Raw genomic sequence first — 21,182 nt, 5'->3', positions numbered from 1 at the left:
TGGGGATGAACTGCCTGAGTCTAATGCCCCCGCCGCCACCCCCGCCTCTCAGTGTCTCTAAAAGGAGAACAATGCCACAACCCAGGTGGTTATGAATACTAAAGCCCTCATACCATGCCTGCCCCAGAGTGAAGCTAAGTATGTGTTCACTAGTGTTCTGTAGTGAGCCTTGGTTGAGCACCAGTAGTGGGGCAAGCCAGGCCAGGTCGTGGTGGGAGAGGCAGGAGCGACAGTGACACAGAAATTCAGACAACAGCCCAGGTGGGAAATGCTCTGCAGGGGAAAGCACAGGACCTGCAGGGCCTCTGAGGTAGGGTCTTAAACATAGGGGGAGGGAGGGAATCAGGGTGGAGATATCTGAGATGAGTTTTGAAGGCTGAATAGGAGTTGGCCTGATGAAGAACACAAAACACATCTTCCAGGTGGCAGGCAACACACACTTGCCGAGACTCAGAGGTCAAAAGCCGTGGGGGGAGGGGTTGCTTTATGGAGGATTCACCCTGTGTGGGTGGTGAAGGGCACATGGGTCAGCTGGGGGAGGGCCTGGGGTCTTTCCTTCTTGGTTTGTTTTGTTGTTGTTGTTGTTTTTTCCGGTACGCGGGCCACTCACCGTTGTGGCCTCTCCCGTTGCTGAGCACAGGCTCCGGACGCGCAGGCTCAGCGGCCATGGCTCACGGGCCAAGCAGCTCCGCGGCATGTGGGATCCTCCCGGACCGGGGCACGAACCCGCGTCCGCCGTATCGGCGGGCAGGCTCTCAACCACTGCGCCACCAGGGAAGCCCCTCCTTCTTGTTTTTAAGTCTACTTTTGGGCTCGTGCCAGGTTGCTGCCTTCAAAGAACTTTGCAGTTCAGCGAGGGAGACAGGCCCGTAAGAGCACAGTGCAAATCAGAGTCCTCTGCGGAGGACAACAGACATGGATAGTGGAGCCAGGCAATCTCATTTCTCTGGAGAAGGTCCCTGGCAGCTGGGAGGAGAGCAGGGCCAGGCCCCTCTCAGGGCTCCCCTGGGTCACTGCAGCAACTCCCGAGGCAATGGGATGAGGATCAGGCAGAGTTCAGAGATCCTGCAAAGCTAGGATGGCTAAGATCAGGAGGGCAGAGGGTGGCTAGACTAACTCATCGTGGGGCATTGATGTCACCCTGCACTGCCGGATCCAGCTCATAGTAAATCCTCTACAAGTGTTCATCCCTCCTCTGCACCTCTGAGCTGCATGGCCCCAGGCTTTTCCAGGAGACGGAATCCAGGCTCCACACTGTGACCTCAGGATCCCCTTGTTCCATAGCTCAGCCTTGGGGCAAGCAGGTGTCAGCATTTCCTGGTTATACGTCAGGAAAGTGATCAGGGGATTGCATGTTTACACTGAAGGAAAACAGACTGTGAGGGGAGAACGGCTTCCGGAAGCTGTTTTCCCCTCACAGTCTATTTTCCTTCAGTGTAGGGAGGGAATGACAAGCCTTTGACTCTTGTTACACAGAGTATGCATGGATTGGATGTGTTGGGCTTGGAGCCTCTGACAGGGCAGGTGTCTAAACAAGCAAGCAAAATGTGTGTGATTGCAGCTTGCCGGGGTGTGCATCAGGGCTGCCTTGTCATGGTCAAGGTGTAAATCTCTTTCCAGAGATCTGACCAGAATTCTTCCCCCTTCCATGTGGCCAACGATTCACAACTTGACTTTTTAAATAGCTAGGGTTTTAGGGTCATTTGATCCTTGGCAAATTCTTTGAGAAAGGTGAACTTAGCCGTTGTGTTAGAGAAGGGGAAACTGAGGCCCAGAAAGCAGAGTATGAATCCTGCATCCTATTCTAGAGTCTGTACTGGATAGTTCATCCCCAGGGCTGACATGGTGCCTCTGCTCAACCACAGAAGTTAAGGGCCAAGGTTAATAATATCAGCTAAACTTCCAGATGTTTCTCGTGGCCTGTTATGAAGACACCTGGACTGTTCATCTATATACCCGGGATAATTATAGTTGAGGACAACACCAGCTCAAGGAGAGGGATTGTCCCACGCCTGCCGCGTGTCCAGGGTTGGTTTGACCCACTGTATCTGCTAGTTGCACTGTTAGTACATCAGTGCTCTGTGAGTGTCACCAGCCCCGTTTTAGAGATGGCCTAACTCAGAGTTGTAGTATTTTGAGGTAGCATGTAATAACCCTAAGTGGTCAACTAATACCTGATTCCAATAAGCTGTGATCACACACACTAGAATTGAGATGGGGAGAGCTGGCTGGGACAAACAAACCAGATTTCCTTTAAGGAAGACCTCTCGGGGTTGCAGGGGAGAGAAGTGGGTGTGTTTGAGGCCTCAGGTTTCAAATCACTATACACGTTTCTAATGGTTTGCAGACGTACACTGCGTTTCCTGAGCCCAGGAGAGGTGTAATTAAGGGTAATAGGAGCCAGCCCTGCCGTTAAGTGAGAACATGAACGGCAGAGCCTGCAGCAGAGCAGCATTTGGACACAGCTCTGCTTTTCCACTGCAGGGGATCCGTTTGCTCTACGCACACACAGCCCTGCTGTTGGCAGCAAAACATCACAGCAGGATCCAGCCTGTGTTAGACAAAAGCTTGAAGAACTGCACCATTCTCTGACCGGGCAGAAACACCAAATCTGCAGATTCTGCAGACCAATCTAGGTGCTTTCCTCCCAGGTTTTACATTCCAGTATGTGTATTAAAATCCTCCAAATATTTTAAAACTGTATCCTAAGATGCCACTGCTTAAAAAGAAATGCAACAAGTGCATCCACATTGTTCCAGTTTAGTGTATTTCTTTCCATGTGATAAATTCGTGTTTGCAGCAAGCCCACGTCCTGGTCCAGTTCATTTCAACCTGTGTTCTTGACAGGTCACGAGGATACTTGAAGTCTCTGAAGAGATGAGGAAGAAGATGGGCATGAGCTCAGGGCTGGAGCTCATCACCTTGCCTTATGGCCACCAGCTGCGCCTGGACATCATTGAAAGGTGAGCAGTGCTGCTCTACATTTATGGCACTTTCAACTCCACAGGCTGCAGAGCCACAGGTTTTAGAGCTGGGAGAGGCCAGGCACCCACCACCCCAGTTCTGCCTTGCTTGAGGGCGGGTGGCCCAGAAGCCGTAGCCAGAGAATTCCTGGAGAAGCTCAAAGAGACAGCAAAGAGGAAGTCAGGGAACAGAGAGCACGTTCCCATCCCTGCTCCAGGAGCAGGTGGAGGAGCGGACAGACGATCCGCCTGGGAGCACAGCTCACCACAGCCCCTGCCAGCCTGGGGTGGGAGCAGTACTGCAGGCAGGCAGAGCACGGACGCCGTACCACCTGCAGCCCGGCTCACTGAGCTGCGGCACCCTTGTCTCCGGAGTTCACAACTGCTTTAGGAGTTAAGTGGGAGTTTGTGGGGAAGTTGGGAAGAACAGAGTCTGAACAATGTTTTCTCTGAAGGGTGGACGGATGGGGGATCAGAGGTCAGGGGATGACGGAACTCAGGCCCCCGGTGTCTGAAGCATCACTGCCCTCTTCTCACAAAAAGCCGGGGCCCTGGTTATCCATTAAAACCCACTCACTCAAACATCGGATATTTAGAAATTAGAAAGATAGAAGTAGTGAGGCACATTTTTCAGAAAAGAAGCACTAGACTAGATTCTCATATTACCATAGAAGTCGGCCTTTTCGACACAAAAGAAAAGGTAGTTTTTTGTGTGTGAGACTATCTTGTTATCTTAAGTTTTCTGTTTCTCCAACCACGTTCCCAATTGCCATGACACACGTGTGGTCTTTAATGGACAGCCAGGGCCCCGGCTTTTCGTGAGAAGAGGGCAGGGGTGATTCAGGGGCCGGGAGCCCGAGTGCCGTCATACCCTGCCCATGGCTTTCCGTGATGTTCTGGGTCACAGCACTGTCCAATACAGCAGCTCTCTGTGATGGCAGAAATCTCATTACAGCCGCCACTAGCCACATGTTGCTACTGGGCGCCTGAAATATGGCAACTGAAGGATGCAATGTTTTATTTTACTGTGTACTATTTTAAGTGTAAGTAGCCACATGTGGCTAGAGAACAGTGCAGTCCTAGGCTGTCAGCCCCTAGAAGGTAAACATTGTATTTTAAATAGCCTGGGAGGGTCCATAACAGCTGCTTTCAAGGTTACTTGACTATGAAGCAGATAAAATGGCTCCAATACTGCTATTGCCTTGGCTTCACAGCCACAGATGCATCCTGCAGGAAACATCGAGAGTACCCAGTGGAAGACTTCTGGGAGGCAGGAGGGCAGGAAATGGACCCTGCTGCCTTTGATCAGAGGCCAGGGTGGGTGCTTGTTGGCCTGTTGTTCAGTGTCTTTGGGCAATTGTAGGTCCGACTTCCGAATTTCCCTACTTTCCCTGCTCAGACTGTTCTAGATGCTGGCCCCGCTCTCCAGGCGTCCTCCTCCCTCCCCATGCCGCAGGGGCCTGGCTTCTCATTTCCATTAACTTTCCCTCCTTCCTGGTCTGGGCCCCGTGGTCATCATTTCCACAGAGACAGCCGTGCCGCCATGCGTCCCCGTTTCTCATGTGATACATTTCAGCCTGAAAACTCCCCAGTTGCAGGCCTTATTTTATCCGTGTCATTAGGTGTGTGGGGCATGGATTCTAGGCCCAGGCTGAGGTCAGCAGGCTTGAGGCTTCTCTCTGGGCTATTTTCTGACTTCCACTCTTGTCTACATCCGTTTCCTCTTTCTCCTGATTGCCGCCTGCCTGGGGTCTGGCTCCTTGGCTTGTTTCCTGTTCAGGGCCGACCTGTGGGATCTACCTGCTAGGGCTTGGAGAGCTGTTTTCTCCATTACAGTGTGTTTACTAAATAAAGGCCAAGGTTATAGCAGTCCTGCAGGATCAAATGACATTATTGTGTTTGAGAACTGAATACAAACTACCCTTCATTTTAAACTTACCACTTCACCCATTCCAAGGCTAGCAAGCAGAGATATCCTTCCTATAATGTTTAGTGCCCACACCCTGCCGACGCCGGGAGCTTCTGCTGTAGGGCTGCCTTGCTGAGCTGGTTTCCTCATGGTGGTGTACGCAGGAGGCTTGAGGCAAATGTTGGTGAAACGAATGGATATAATTACCCAAATAGCTGTTGATATAATTCCAGGTCTTAAAGAAGTAGAGAACCTGTCTTTTATTAAGGGCCATTAAAACACAGGGAAAAACACTGAATTAAAGAATCAGTTGAAGGCAACATGGGCAGTTAGTTTACTATTAAACATCTAAAATGTTTGGCTCAACCTTAACAGTTTGCAAATGGGTAACAAAACTCTTCAATAAGTACAACAGATAATAAAAATATACTTTAAGCCTATTTTAGGATCCATTAATTAGGAAAGACAGGAAATCAAAAAAGATAAAGAAAAAGGAAACAGAGACCAACAGGCAAAAGGGACCAAGATACAGAGGGAGCGATGCACATATAGATACAATTTTAGTAACTACTATTTGCTGAGTGCTGTGGTGCCAGATGCTTTAATTATCTTTACACACACACACACACAGTCTTTCTCCCAACAACCCTTGTTCCCATTTTAGAGATGAGGAAATGGGGGAGTGGAGCAGTTAGGTAACAGCCTAAGGTCACACTCCAAGCAAGCACACTGCATACCCACAGGTGCAAACACTCACAGACAGCAGAGCCCGTTACTGATTTAACAATCATTAGAGAAACTAGTAATGCTAAGCACTAGATGAATCACACCTCTCTTTGCTCTAGAAGAGTGAGAGAGAGACCAGCACACGTGGGCACAGAGAGGAGCATGATCTTGGAGTAACATCCTTAGCTGTGAACTTTCAGGACAAGGTGGCCCAGTTTCAAAGGCAAAGTCGTATTGTTTCGACTATTGCTTTGAATCGGGGCTTCACCTCCAGCACTGTACCAGCGCCTGGAGAAATTTACCTGAGGCTACTCTGGCCCAAGGCAGGAACTCCTGGTCCATAGGAGGAAGGAGAGGCGGGTTTACAGGCTGTGCTGCTGCCACCAAGAAGGAGACCTCTCTGCGGTCCCATTGTCTGTAGAGAAAAGACTATTCTGCTTCCTGTTTTGGGTCTGCGAGGTTGACCTGTGTAGTTCAGGATGAGAAAAGGGAGGATTGTTGGCAGATACAAGATTTCAATTTTATTAGGTCTGACCTTACAGGGAGATCCTACTGGTCCACTGGTGAGTCTTTGTTCACATCTCCATTCCCTTTCTGGCCCCTGGACCGGAGCCACAGACACTCTGTTCTTAGCTCCTCATTTCTTTCTTTGTTCTGACATCCATGTTGTCTTCCTGAATCAAGCATGTTCTCTCATTTTTCTGTCCCTTGCATCCCCCAGTCCAGGACGCTCAGTGGAGGTGGCCCAGGGCTTCCCTGAGGAAGGGATTCCCCAGTGTGTTGGGGGACCTGGTGTCTCCACAGACCTGTCATGGTGGAAGGTACAAGGAGCCACTTGCACTTTTGAGCAGCTTGACCCCAGGAGGGCCCTCTTCACATCCCCTGCTCCAGGGCTCAACAGCCCTGTCCTGGGGCATCTGTCCTTTTTGACTCTCCATAGGACACCCACTGAGGCCTCCCCGGGGCCCTGCTGCAGTCAGCCTCATGGGGCTGATCTCTCTGTTGAAATCAGCAACCAAACCGGCTGAGCTGCCAGTGCATCTCAGGGCGATAGCAGCAAATGGTGGAAAGCCAGTCCTTGCCCTGGCCAATTTGGTTTCGTTTCCTCCTACTCCTTTTGGCCCTGGGCTTGACTGCTGTTTTCCTCCCTCTCAGACACAACACAATGGCCATCGGCATTGCAGTGGACATTCTGGGCTGCACGGGCACTTTGGAGGACAGAGCAGCCACCCTCAATAGGATCATCCAGGTGGCAGTGGAGCTGAAAGACTCCATGGGGGACCTCTATTCTTTCTCGGCCATCATGAAGGCCTTGGAAATGCCGCAGGTAAATTCTCACTTGCTTTGTGCGGCCCTGTGGGGCCTGTGTGTACTTAATGTTCTGCAAAGTGGTCTGCAAGCCCATGCTTAGCAAATCACAGATGATTTTTGGTAAATCGTATCTTAGTGAAAGCTGCTTTAATTAGGAGGCAAACAAGAGCAGTGTCCCAAGTATTTTGGCTCTGTTTTTAAAAACAGCAGATAATTGCTGACAATCTACACTTTCTCTTTGATATACGATAAGAAGAGTCATCCTCAGGAACTATAGATATTCCTGAAGGACCAGTTAGGATGATCACATCTGGCTTGGGTGTGTTGTATAAGAAAGAGACTGCTTCTGTCTGGGTCACCGGATGTGCGGGCAGTTTGGGGTAATGACTGGCAAACTGGGACGTTTGGGGAACTGATCTCTAAGAATCCCTAGAGTGAGTTATATCAAAGTATGTTCCTCAGATCACCTAAAACAGACTCTGCTGTTAAAAAATTCAGATTCCTGGCCCATCTGCTATATAACCCCCTAAGCAGAGTTTCTGAAATCAGGCACTTGGAATTTATCTGCTTTGACAGACTGTTCTTAGGAGGAGGGTCAAAACTGAAAACCTGCCTTTGAAGTCAAATGGACCTCATAGAGGAAAGTGGTCCTGTTGTCTTGACTGTTAGGAGTCAGCTTTTCAGACTTCCGTTGTGTTAAGCCCTAGGTGCTCGGCAACTTCGAGTATGAGACCACAGTCCCACAAGCCCAACATGCAACCCCTAACACCAAAACCGCTGCTCATTTAGCTTGGCTGTTTCACAGCCACAGATTGTCTCTGAAATCCTGCCGGGTGCTCACTGAACATCCACCATTGCCACTGGGCCACTGTTGCCAAGTCAGGGCATGTTAGGAACATAATTTCCTTGCACGAAAGCGAGGTCACCTTTCAAACAAGAAGCTGAAAAACCTCATGCTTTCACCAGGAAATTTTGAGAGGGGTCAATTCCAATTATAATATTCCAAGAGCTTTCAAAATTCTTTAGATGCACTGGAACTGTATAGGGGCGATATTTGAAATAAGCAAGTTCAGCCATATTTTCATGATATACTGACTTCTACTATACTAACAGGAGTTATAATTTTTCATTTGGGTGTTTTAAATTTACATCATATTTATTTCCTCTTATCCAAAACTGCCTATAATTTTGAGGGCTAACAGGCTAGCTGTATGCATAGGCCCCCCAGCCCAGAGCTTTCTCCAAGAGTAGTGAAGGGGGTGTTTTGTGGCATTAACATGGTTGCTGTCCGTGACATCAAACTCAGCAATTAGGGACTTACCCCAAAGCACCTAAACGTGCCTTTATAGATGGCTGCTTCCCCCCACACAGCAGCATCAGACTCCTCCCTTCTGGAGTACTTCAGCAATGAGGGGGCAGAGTCCTCTAGGGTGTGCAGGGCCCTGCTTGAGGAGGGGAGTGGCTCAGGGCTCAGGAAAAACCCAAGAGGAGAGTCATGTCATTTCTGTGTGTCATCATCTAAACCTGTTTCTTCTCTTCTCAGCTTCTGGTATCAAGAGAGAGCATCCAGGAGATAGGCCTAGCCCAGAGACAAGGGCTCCTTTCAGAAAGGCGGATGCTTCAGGGAGGGGGACGAGAAGAGAGGGAGGGGTGGTAGGAGGCCAGAGGAAAAACAGCCACATCCTTTCCTTCCCAGCAAATCTGCTGATAGTGATCCTTTCTCACCTTCCTCTTGGAATGCACAGGGAGCTCTTAGACCCCAAGGAAATGAATTTCAGCTCTGCCATTTAGCAGCTATGAAACCTTGAGCAAGTTACCTAATCTATTCTGTTTTCTGACCTGTAAAATGAAGCCAAAATACCTGCCTCATAGGGCATGGTGAGGATTAAATGAAATTCCTCAAATACCTGACACAGTTGGCTCTCATTCCATAAATATTAGTTCCCTTCCCTCTTTCCTTGTTTCATGTAGAAAAGGTCAGACACGAGCTTGCTGGTTTTAAGGTGTGAGTGGGGGACCATTTATCTAGGGCAGTCAGAGTCAGTGGCCTATGTTAGTTTTGACTAAATTGTTCCCAAAGAAATGAAAAGGAACGAGTAGTGGCATCATATGGTCTAGGCAATTTTCCACATGTCTCAGACTTTATTACTTACAAGTAACATTAACATGCTATATGCCACATTCTACATCCTTACATCAGTATAACCTCTGTAGAGGACAGTTGGCAACTCCTATCAAAATTTAAAATACAAGTATTTTTTGACCCAGTAGTTCCACTTCTGGAAATTTATCCTCCAGATATTTGGCAATAGAAAAATATGTTTAAAGCGCTTATCTACAGGAAACTAGTTAAACTACGGTTTATGCATAAATGGAACACTAGGCAAAAGTTTAACAAAACAAGACTGTTCTATGCTGTTTTATATGTATTTACACGGAATAATTTCCAAACAATGAACAGGAAAATATGTGTAGTATGATATGCATTTATTTTAAAAGGTGTGTGTGTCTCATGGGTCATTAGAGCAATGTGGAGCAGGGTCTGGGTGGGGATTAGCTTTTCTCTGTACACTCCTTTCAACTGCTTTGAGTTTTTACCATGTACTTCTATCATCCATTCCAAAACTTAAGCAAAAAGGTAGTTTTAAAAAGAGCCTTTTTCAAAATGGTAACACCTTTCTTTCTTCCAGATCACAAGGTTAGAAAAAACGTGGACAGCCCTGCGGCACCAGTACACACAAACTGCCATCCTCTATGAGAAACAGCTGAAGCCTTTTAGCAAAATCCTGCACGAAGGCAGAGGTGAGCACAGGATCAGGACAAGGGGGTCTGGTGGCAGCCCTGGCAGTGTCATGTCTGTTCTGGTTTGATTGAAGCATTTAGCAGGGCATATTATGAGGTTCTGAGTTATCTGCAGGACTGTTGATGGGTCACCAAGACTTTTATCAGATGACAGCATCGCTTGTAGGTCTGCAGTTCCCTAAAACAAGACATAGGCTACTAGTTACCTTATTTTGTGCTTAACTTTATAAATTGAGGTGTAATTTACATAACATTATATTAGCTTCAGGTGTACAACGTAATGACTTGATATTTGTATATATTGCAAAATCATCACAATAAGACCAGTTAACGTCTGTTACCATACATGGTTACGAAACATTTTTTTTCTTCTGGTGAGAAGTTTCAAGATCCACTCTGCTAGCTACTTTCAAATATGCAATACAGTATTATTAACCATAGTCACCATGCTGTACATTACATCCCCCAGGACTTATTCACCTTATAACTGGAAATTTGTATCTTTTGATCCCCTTCACCCATTTCACTTCTCCCCCTACCCCAACTCAGGCAACCACCAATCTGTTCTCTATATCTATGAACTCAAATGGTGTTAGTTTCCTATGCTATAAAATAGGACCTTGTTATTTATCTATTTTATATATAGTATTTTTTTTTTATAAATTTATTTACTTTTTGGCTGTGTTGGGTCTTCGTTGTTGCACTCAGGCTTTCTCTAGTTGTGGTGAGCAGGGCTACTCCTGGTTGCGGTACATGGGCTTCTCATTGCAGTGGCTTCTCTTGTTGCAGAGCACAGGCTTCAGTAGTTGTGGCATGTGGTCTCAGTAGTTGTGGCTCATGGGCTCTACAGCGCTGGCTCAGTAGTTGCGCACGGGCTTAGTTGCTCTGTGGCATGTGGGATCTTCCCAGACCAGGGCTCAAACCCGTGTCCCCTGCATTGGAAGGTGAATTCTTAACCACTGCGCCACCAGGGAAGTCCCTATATATAGTGCTTTGTATCTGCTAATTCCAAACTCCTCATTTATCTCTCCCGTTCTTTCCCCTTTAGTAAACATAGATTTGTTTTCTATTACTGTGAGTCTGTTTTCATTCTGTAAATAAGTTCACTTGTATCATTTTTATAGATTCCACACATAAGTAATATCATATATTTGTCTGACACACTTCACTTATGAAGTATGGTAATCTCTAGGTCCATCCATATTGCTGCAGATGGCATTATTTCATTCGTTTTTATGGCCGAGTAATATTCCATTGTGTGTGTTTGTGTGTGTGTGTACCACATCTTCTTTATCTACTCATCTGTCAATGGACATTTAGGTTGCTTCCATATCTTGGCTGTTGTAAATAGTGCTGCTGTGACCATTGGGGGTACATGTATCTTTTCGAATTAGAGTTTTCTCTGGATATATGCCCAGGAGTGGGATTGCTGGATCATATGGCAACTCTATTTTTAGTTTTTTAAGGAACCTCCATACTGTTCTCCATAGTGGTTGCACTAATTTTCATTCCCTCCAGCTGTGTAGAAGGGTTCCCTTTTCTCAACACCCTCTCCAGCACTTATTGTGACTTTTTGATGACGGCCATTCTGACCAGCGTGAGGTGATACCTCATTGTAGTTTTGATATATATTTCTCTGATAATTAGCAATGTTGAGCATATTTTCATGTGCCTATTGGCCATCTGTATGTCTTCTTTGGAGATATGTCTATTTAGGTCTTCTGCCCATTTTTTGATTGGGTTGTTTTTTTGTTATTGAGTTGTATGAGCTGTTTGTATATCTTAGAAATTAAGCCCTTGTTGGTTGCATTGTTTGCAAATATTTTCTCCCAGTCTGTTGGTTGCCTTTTCATTTTGTTTATGGATTCCTTTGTTGTGCAAAAGTTTATAAGTTTGATTAGGTCCCATTTGTTTATTTTTGCTTTTATTTCTATTGCCTTGGGAGACTAAGAAAACAGTGCTATGATTTATACCAGAGAATGTGTTGCCTATGTTCTCTTCTCAGAGTTTTATGGTGTCATGTCTTATATTTAGGTCTTTAAGTCATTTTGAGTTTATTTTTGTGTATGCTGAGAGGGAGTGTTCTAACTTCATTGATTTGCATGTAGCTGTCCAGCTTTCCCACCACTTGCTGAAGAGACTGTCTTATCTCCATTGTGTATTCTTGCCTCCATTGTCAAAGATTAATTGACCATAGTTATGTGGGTTTATTTCTGGGCTCTGTATTCTGTTCCATTGATCCATATGTCTGTTTTCATACCAATACCATGCTGTTTTGACTACTGTAGCTTTGTAGTATTGTCTGAAATCTGGGAGGATTACACCTCCAGCTTTGTTCTTTTTCTTCAGGATTGCTGTGGCAATTCTGGGTCTTTTGTGACTCCATATAAATTTTACAATTATTTATTGTAGTTCTGTGAAAAATGTCATGGGTAATTTGATGGGGATCACATTAAATCTGTAGATTGCTTTGGGTAGCATGGCCATTTTAACAATATCAATTATTCCAGTCCAAGAGCATGAGTCCACATTTTCTTTATCCATTCATCCATTGATGGACATTTAGGTTGGTTCCATGTCTTGACTTTTACAAATAATGCTTCAGTGAATGGGGCAGGGGGGTGGTGCATGTATCTTTTCAAATTAGTGTTTTTGTTTTATTCAGGTAAATACCCAGAGGTGAAATTGCTGAATCATATGACAGCTCTATTTTTAACTTTTTGAGGAACCTCCATTTTCCATAGTGGCTGCACCAATTTACATCCCCACCAACAGTGCACAAGGGTTCCCTTTTCTCTGCATCCTTGCTAAAACTTGTTATTTCTTGTCTTTTTGATAACAGCCATTCTAACAGATGTGAGATGATATCTCATTGTGATTTTGATTTGCACTTCCATGATGTAGCTGTCCAGTATTCCCAATACCACTTATTGGAGAGACTGTCCTTTCCTCAGTGTTAATCTTGGCTACTTTGTCGCTAATTGACTGACCATACGTGTGTGGTTTTGTTTCAGGGCTCCCTATTCTGTTCCATTCATATATGTGTCCGTTTTTATGCCAATACCATGCTGTTTTACTATAGCTTTGTAATGTAGTTTGAAATCAGGGAATGTCATGCTTCTAGCTTTGTTCTTTCTCAAGATTGTTTTGGCTACTTGGTATCTTTTGTGCTTCCACATACATTTTAGGATTGTGTTTGTTCTATTTCTGTGAAAAATGCCATTGGAATTTTATAAGGATTGCACTGAATCTATAGATTGCTTTGGGTAGTATGGACATTTTAACAATATGAATTCTTCCATTCCGGGAGCACAATATCTTTCCATTTATTTGTGTCTTCTTCAATTTCTTTCATCAGTGTCTACAGTTTTCAGTGTACAGGTCTTTCATCTCTTTGGTTAAATTTACTCCTAGGTATTTTGATCTTTTTGATGTAATTGTAAATGGAATTATTTTCTTAATATCTTTCTGATAGTTTGTTATTAGCATATGGAAATGCAACAGGTGTTTTTTTCTTTTTTTTTTTGCGGTATGCGGGCATCTCACTGTTGTGGCCTCTCCCTTTTGCGGAGCACAGGCTCTGGACGCGTAGGCTCAGCGACCAGGGCTCACAGGCCCAGCCGCTCTGCGGCATGTGGGATCTTCCCAGACGGGGGCACGAACCCGTATCCCCTGCATCCGCAGGCAGACTCTCAACCACTGCGCCACCAGGGAAGCCCTGCAACAGGTTTTTATATATTGATTTTGTATCCTGCAACTTTACTGAATTTGTTTATTAGTTCTAACAGTTTTTTGGTAGAGTCTTTGGGGTTTTCTATATATAATAGGTCATCTGCAAATAGTAATAGTTTTATGTCTTCCTTTCCAATTTGATTGGTTTTATTTCTTTTTCTTGCCTAATTGCCTCTGGCTAGTACTTCCAATACTATGTTGAATACAAGTGGTGAATAGTCATCCTTTTATTCCTGATCTTAGAGGGAAAGTTTTTAGCTCTTCAACACTGAGTATGATGTTAGCTGTGGGCTTGTTATATATGCCTTTATTATGTTGTTGTACATTCCCTTTATTCCCACATTGTTGAGTTTTTATCATAAATGGCTGTTGAATTTTGTTAAAAATAATTTGATCATCTTAATAGATGCAGAAAAATCATTTATCTTTCTTTTATTAATAATAAGTGGTATATCATAATGATATGTGAATGTTGAGCCATGCTTGCATCCCTGGAGTAAATTTCACTTGATCAATGTATATGATCCTTTCAATGTACCTAATTCAGTTTGCAAATATTTTGTTCAGGATCTGTGTTCGTCACAGATATTGGCCTGTAATTTTCTTATCTTGTGGAATTACAAAAGTTACAGTCCTATAGGACCCATGGGCATAATAAGCCCCATTGGCCATCAGAGCTAGGCAATTTAGAGGTGTCCTCTGGAGGCAGCTGGAGAGATGGGAATGCCAGACAAGGGTATGAACTACTTTCTGGGATATATCAGTGAGATGGAGCAAGGCAGAGGGAGAGCACAAATATTGCATCATCCATTAGCCTCCATTGCTGAGAGGGCCTCATAGGTCCCAGTTGTTTGCCAAACCAGAAGCCTGCCTCTCGGGCTAAAGCTTTAAGATTAGCAAATGAGCCTCATTTGCATAATGTCCAGGCACCTCTCAATTGGCTGCCTCTGCACTGAGCCCTGGGGCAGGTGAGTCCAAGCTTGTAAGCCCTTTAAGACCTGTTTCTCAGATGATTATAGCCTTGTGGGTCTTGCAGACCTGAGTACTGTTGGTTTTCAAAGTTAGATGTTTTGAGGGCTTGTCTTTCAAGTGCTGGTCTTAAAAGCTGGGGTACCCCATGTGGGATTCAAGCCCTTTGCTCCTCAGGGAGAAGCTCCAGGTTTTGAGTTCCCTCCCAATTGTGGGTCACTGTGCCAGGGGTGGGGTTTATATATAGAGAGATTCCCAGCCTCTCTTACCTGCTTTGATGTGGGCCTTCTCTCATTTACGCAATGCATTCAGACAGTTATTCAGAAAGATTTTAGTTTTTTTCCAGAAGAAGCTGTTCCATATTTAGCCACACATTCAGTGTGTCCAGAGAAGGAGGTGAGCCCAGGACACTCCTGGGCTCACCCAGAGGAACTCCAGTTCCTCTTCAACTGGAACTCTCTGCGCTTAACTTGGAAAGCAAGCATGACGTGGAAAACTTTACCCCTTGTTTTTCAGAGGCTACGTGTGTTCCCCCAAACAATATATCAGTCCCACTGCTGATGCCTCTTGTGACCTTAATGGAGCGCGAGGCTGTCACTTTTGAAGGAACTGACATGTGGGAAAAAAACGACGAAAGCTGTGAGATTATGCTGAACCATTTGGCAACAGCCCGACTCATGGCAGAAGCTGCAGACAGCTACCGGATGAATGCTGAGAGGATCCTGGCAGGTAAGAGCTGGTTTTGCTAAGCTGCTGTCTACTCTGCACAGTAACTGGAATGAAGGAATGAAAGAGCATGGGTGCTCTCAATAAGAAAGAGACCAAGTAGGAAAGATTAAGGCATGGGAATTCCATTTCCTGTATGGTTGATCACTACTTACTCTTAGTTCCTACCTGTCTTAGGGATCCTGCTTCTCCCCTCCTTTTATGTATTCTCTTGTGCCAGTGGTATAAACAGAGAGAAAGGATCAAGAAAGAATTTGTCAGCTTGTTTACCATTAGTACCTCTGATAATCACTATTAGAAAAGATGATGGGCCAACATGAGGAGTTGGGAGTTCTATTTGACTTATCTGTATTCTTATTTCTTCCCAGACACACTGGCAAGTGAGCTCCCCTGATCTTGGCATCAAAGGGTCCAACATAAGCAAAGCCACTGAGAGAGCTTGGAGAAAAGTACGAACCACAAGTACTTGGCTTTGTATTAGTGTAAAGTGTGTCTTAAGGAGTGGCCAGCTAGGTTAAAGGAGATGGATACAGGTAGGAAGGCCTTCCATGTAGAACTGTGGCTGAGGAAGAGCCAGTGAAGGGTTTTAAACATGGGAGGATGTTATCACATGGTCAGATTTGTTTTCAGTCTGCCATCTTTGTGGAGGAAGGCTGGAAGACTGAAGCTTGCAGGCAAAAAGACCATTTAGGAAGCAAGTACAGGAATAAGGGCTTTACCAACAGTTATCAGGGGTGACTATTTTCTCTTCCTCACTGTATCATTTTTAACACTCTTCACGGGCCCACAGTTTGATCCACAAGGTTAAGAACTATATGGAGCAGAAGAGGCCTATTATTTCAACCTGAAACAAAGTTATTAATTCAGAAACAGAATTTGGGACTGAACAATTTGCACTCTGTCTGCTGTAGGTATAAGCACTACATACCTGTTTCTTTTCTTTTCCTCAGAAAGTTCTCCAGGGTTGGCAGTGTAGGACTCAAACCATAAAAGCCCGTAATTCAACTCACCAGATACTGGAATGCCTGCTTATACAAAACCAATAAGTGTATTACATTAGACGTTGCCTAAGCCAATATATTAGGGTGGATTTTGAGAAAAGTATGCTCTAAGCTGTTTTACAGCAAATCACCTTAAAGGCATCTGATGGTATTTCTCAGTTGATCCTGCTACAGGTTTTCATAGCAAGTTCTCATTGCTAGAAGTGACTGTGAGCCCAGTAAGGGCAGAGATTTGCTCACCAACATATCCCAGCACTCAGCCCAGGTTAGGGGCTCAAAGCATATTAACTGAATGAGTGGAAGTTGTCATCTGGCCTCTGGCTGGTTATCTGCCAAAGATATTTTGGCATCACATGGATGAATGGAATAGAAGGCTTCTATAATCCTCCCCGCCACCAAGATACTATGATCTAGATGGTGAGAATATATTTAATGACAGAGCCAACTACTCCAGCAGTAATCAAGGATGAGAAATATATGCCTGTATGACTCTTTGGCTAGAGGTTTCCCCTGCTCTAATAGAGTTGACTGAGCATCCTTGGCCATAAGCAGAGCAGATGTTCTCTTACAGAAAAGAGAGTTGAGAAACCGGCCCACACGTGACTGTCGATTGTTTTCTGACAACGGTGTCAAGGTAATTCACTGCATAAAGTAATCTTTCAACAAATGGTGCTGGAACTATTGATTATCATATACCAAAAAAAGAATCTCAATCTTTACGTCACAGCATACCCTCAAAATGTAACAGCTAAAGTGTAAAGCATAGGAGAAATTCCTCGTGTCCTTGGGTTAGGCAAAATTTCTTAAGATACAAAAAGCATGAACCATAAAAGGGAACATTGATAAATCAAAATTTTACATTTTGCTCTTTAAAGTCACCATTAAGGAAGTGAAAAGGCACACCACAGACTAGAAGAAAATATTTGGCAAACATACATCAGATAAAGGATTTATATCTAGAATTTAAAGAAATCTTACAACTCAAGGAGAAGAGAAACAAGATTTGAATCAACAAAAGATTTGAATAGACACTACACCAGAGTGGATATACAATGACAATAAACTACATGGAAAAATGGTTCAAAGCATTAGTTATTACGGAAATGTAAATGTAAACCACAGTGAGATACCACCACAAGCTATGACAATATTGAGTTGACAGCTGGACTCTTCATGTTACTGATGAGAATATAAAATGGTAAAGTCATTTTGGAAAGAGTTTGATGGTTTCTTTAAAGTAAACATGTATTTATCATGTGACCCAGTAATTCCACTTCGAGAAATGAAAACAAATGTCCACTCAAAGACTTAATCACAAATGTTCACATTATTCGTAATAGCCAGAAACTGGAAACAATCCAAATGTCTTATCAGTTGGTAAACAGACAAAATGTGGTATGTATGTCCATATAACTGAATACTACTCAGCAATAAAAAGGAATGAATTATTGATAACATACAACAATATGGAATAATCTCATAAACATGCTGAAAAAAGCCAAAGTGAAAGAAGCTTGACATTAAAAAAGTCCATGTTGTATAATCCCATTTACATCAAATTTCTACAAAAGGCAAAGCAATAGTGATGGAAAGCAGATTAGTGGTTGGCTGTGGTGTGGGGTAGGTACAGGGATTGACTGAAAAGAGGTACTAGGGGATTTTCTAGGGTGATTGATGGAATGGTTCTAAAGTGGTGGTGATGGTTGTGCAACTGTATAAACTGCAGCTAAAATGGGTGAATCATGACAAGTAAATTATACAACAATAAAGCTGTTAAAAAAAAAGGTACTTTGAACACTCCTTCTCACAGCACTACGGCCCACGGTGGCTTGTACACACAAATTTTATTCTGTCACGTCTTAAGTGAGTTTACTTGTTATTCTTTTTCTGAAGGTGCTCAGGTCCTTGGAGGGGGGGCTCTGCCCTCCTTTATATAGAGTAGATCCTATATTTTTTTTCCTTGGGGGCATTTTTTGAAAGTTCTGAGAGATGTTCATTTTGATTCTACTTTAAACAAGCAACTTTTCAGTCTATTTTCAACACTGTTTCAAGCAGAACTGAAGTAAGTTTTTTTGGTTTTGTTTTTATTAGGTTTTCAACCAGATGAAGAAATGAGTGAAATCTTCAAGACTGAATTCCAGATGAGATTGCTATGGGGCAGCAAAGGTGCACAAGTCAATCAGACAGAGAGATATGAGAAATTCAACCAGATTTTAACTGCCCTCTCACGTAAATTGGAACCTCCTCCTATAAAGCAGGCAGAGCTTTGATAACTAACTCTCCAGAGAACCTTAGGATATAATTTCAAGCTTATCCAGTTTCTTTTTTGAGAAAGCTTATCATTTGATAAAGTAAAGCAATAATGTGCAAATCTGACAATATACAAGCTTTTAGTATCCACAGGATATTAAACATGTAAATTGCACAGAGCACACTTATTTATGAATTGTTTAAAATTACTACTGATTTTAAAATGATAATTTATTAAGGTAACTATTGCTAATGCTGATCAACAAATTTAAGTGAAGACCCAGCAGCTACATTGGCTGGTTGCTTTCTATTACCAAGGTATTTGACTATTTTAGTTTTAATAATTCCATGTCAGATAAGTGTAAATAGAAGAGTTTAAAGGCATGAAACATTTCAGAAGGTATCAGTTGTATGATATTCTTTAACTAAATATGAAAAATGTAAATAGTCATATGAAAATATATCTTTTTGTGAAACAACTGTATCCAGTCTCTTTAATATTAAACAATTCATTGTAGTACAATAATTCTACCTCCTACCTTCCTGGGGCACCCTCTTCCCGTGCTACTACATCCTGATTGATGATAGTAAGCCAAAATCAATGAGTGGTATGGAAATTTTAAGATTTCTGGCTTAGGGGACAGAGGTGAATAGTGATACAAGGTAGAGCTGGCTCCAGAAGACCTAGGTTCCAACAACAGCTGTGGTGCTTGCTAGCAGTTGGACTTTGGTCAAGTTAACCTCCTCAAGTCAAGTCCCGTGTGCAGCACAGCGCCTGGTACAAAGTGAGCACCAGATGTTAGTTATTTCATGACATTTCACATATTTCAAAATAATTTTTTTCCTCTAGCTGATAAGTATGAGTTTTCCAGATTTGTTTTCTAGGTTTTTGACTTCCCAAAGGGGATACTTTCTAGTTTATCAGTATCTGCCCCAATTTTTTTCTATTGTAGAAAATTTGGAATACAAGACTTTAAAATATTAAACTTCTATCAGTCTGCCACCGTCACTTACCAATTTGCTTTTTCTCTTCTAAATAATTTGGGGACCATAGAGAATAGTATTATATCCCACTTTTCTCAAATAAATTGCAAAAATTTCTCCATGACTGACAGCCTTTGAAAAAAATGATTGATTCCAGAGGTTACACTGTAATTTAACCACCACTCTATTATTGGTCATCTTGAATATGCCTGCCAGAACTAAGTACAAGCCTCTCACTGTGGTCTATTTAATAAAATGGAAATATTAGTTTCAAATCCTGGACTCTGTATTTCCATTAATGGGGCCTAGAATCATGAAGCCCTTCTCCCAGTTTTTAAAAGCCATCATTTTTTATTTCCTGAAAAATCCAAAGCACATTTCTACTTCTGGCAATATGGCGGTTCAGATGCTCTTAGAAAACCCTCTCACTATAACTAAATTTTCAAAAACATACCTTTTAATGCACTATTAAGCTTGATAGAATGAATGGGAAATCCCCAAGGAACAATCCTCTCCTCCCCACCTCACCCATCAAAAGGAACAGCAAATTTAAATCAACTCTGTAAGAGGAACTTAAAAACCTGGGTGGCCCTAGAGGCAAATACTGACATCAACTCAGCAATCAGGAGACAGTGTCTTAGCGGAGCTGCACATGAAATGCCTCCATTAAGTAGGGATCCTTAAAGGGTCCCTGTTAATAGGCTGGAAAAGAAATCCATCTGCCAGCAAAGAGAGGTTCTCAAATAGGTCTGTTCTCAAATAGGTTCTCAAATAGGTCTGGAGTAAAATTCACAAAATTTACAAAACTCAAAACCAAGAAATTGATTTACAGTGGTAACAAAACAAACATATACACACACACGTATATACATATATATATATATATATATATAAGACATAAGCAGGGCTTTCCTGGTGCTCAGTGGTTAAGAATCCGCCTGCCAATGCATGGGACACAGGTTCAAGCCCTGGTCCGGGAAGATCCCACATGCCACGGAGCAACTAAACCCGTGTGCCACAACTACTGAGCCTGCACTCTAGAGCCCGTGAGCCACAACCACTGAAGCCTGTGCACCTAGAGCCCGTGCTCTGCAACAGAAACCACCGCAATGAGAAGCCCGCACACCGCAACGGAGAGGAGCCCCCACTCACCACAAGTAGAGAAAACCCGCGTACAGCAACGAAGACCCAACAAAGCCAAAAATAAATTTTTTTAAAAAAAAGCAAAATTAAAAAAAAAAACCACAAGCAAAAGCAGTGCCGTGAAAAATAAAATGCTGGGAAAAAAAGATTTAGAACCCCAACACCTTCAGATGCTGGAATTACCATATTTTGAATGCAAAGCACTCATATATGGATGTGTATAAAGAAAACATGAACTCAAACAGGAAATTAGTATTAAAAATGATCAGAGTTGGGCTTCCCTGGTGGCGCAGTGGTTGAGTCCGCCTGCCGATGCAGGGGACACCGGTTCGTGTCCCGGTCTGGGAAGATCCCACATGCCGCGGAGCGGCTGGGCCCGTGAGCCATGGCCACTGGGCCTGCACGTCTGGAGCCTGTGCTCCGCAACGGGAGAGACCACAACAGTGAGAGGCCCGCATACCGCAAAAAAAAAAAAAAACAAAAACAAAAATGATCAGAGTTTAAGAGAAACTAAATATACCCTTTAGAAATGTATAATAATGAAATCAAAAGCCCAATGGATGCTAATAATAAACAGAAGGTTAGATCCAACTGAAGCTTTAAATGAACACAAAGAAATATCTGAAGACCATGCCCAGAATACAGCAGAGATAAGAACAGGAAAAA

General features: G+C 43.5%; 1 protein-coding gene across 3 annotated transcripts in view; it reads left to right on the top strand.

The window, feature by feature from the left end:
• BCAR3 (BCAR3 adaptor protein, NSP family member) overlaps positions 1–19,493 on the top strand; it is a 236,700-nt gene extending 217,207 nt beyond the window's left edge. For all 3 annotated transcript variants that reach the window (XM_059069871.2, XM_059069880.2, XM_059069899.2), the window contains 5 exons: positions 2,848–2,963; positions 6,754–6,925; positions 9,600–9,711; positions 14,929–15,141; positions 18,231–19,493. In XM_059069871.2, the coding sequence (XP_058925854.1) occupies positions 2,848–2,963; positions 6,754–6,925; positions 9,600–9,711; positions 14,929–15,141; positions 18,231–18,409 (792 nt within the window). In that variant the 3' untranslated portion in view covers positions 18,410–19,493. The remainder of the gene's footprint in view (positions 1–2,847; positions 2,964–6,753; positions 6,926–9,599; positions 9,712–14,928; positions 15,142–18,230) is intronic.
• Positions 19,494–21,182: the final 1,689 nt, after the last annotated feature.

This window comes from Kogia breviceps, chromosome 1, assembly GCF_026419965.1.
Source record: "Kogia breviceps isolate mKogBre1 chromosome 1, mKogBre1 haplotype 1, whole genome shotgun sequence".
Classification (NCBI taxonomy): Eukaryota; Metazoa; Chordata; class Mammalia; order Artiodactyla; family Physeteridae; genus Kogia; species Kogia breviceps.
Note: the sequence above shows the minus strand (reverse complement) of the source record. Positions and strands in the feature narration are given on the sequence as shown.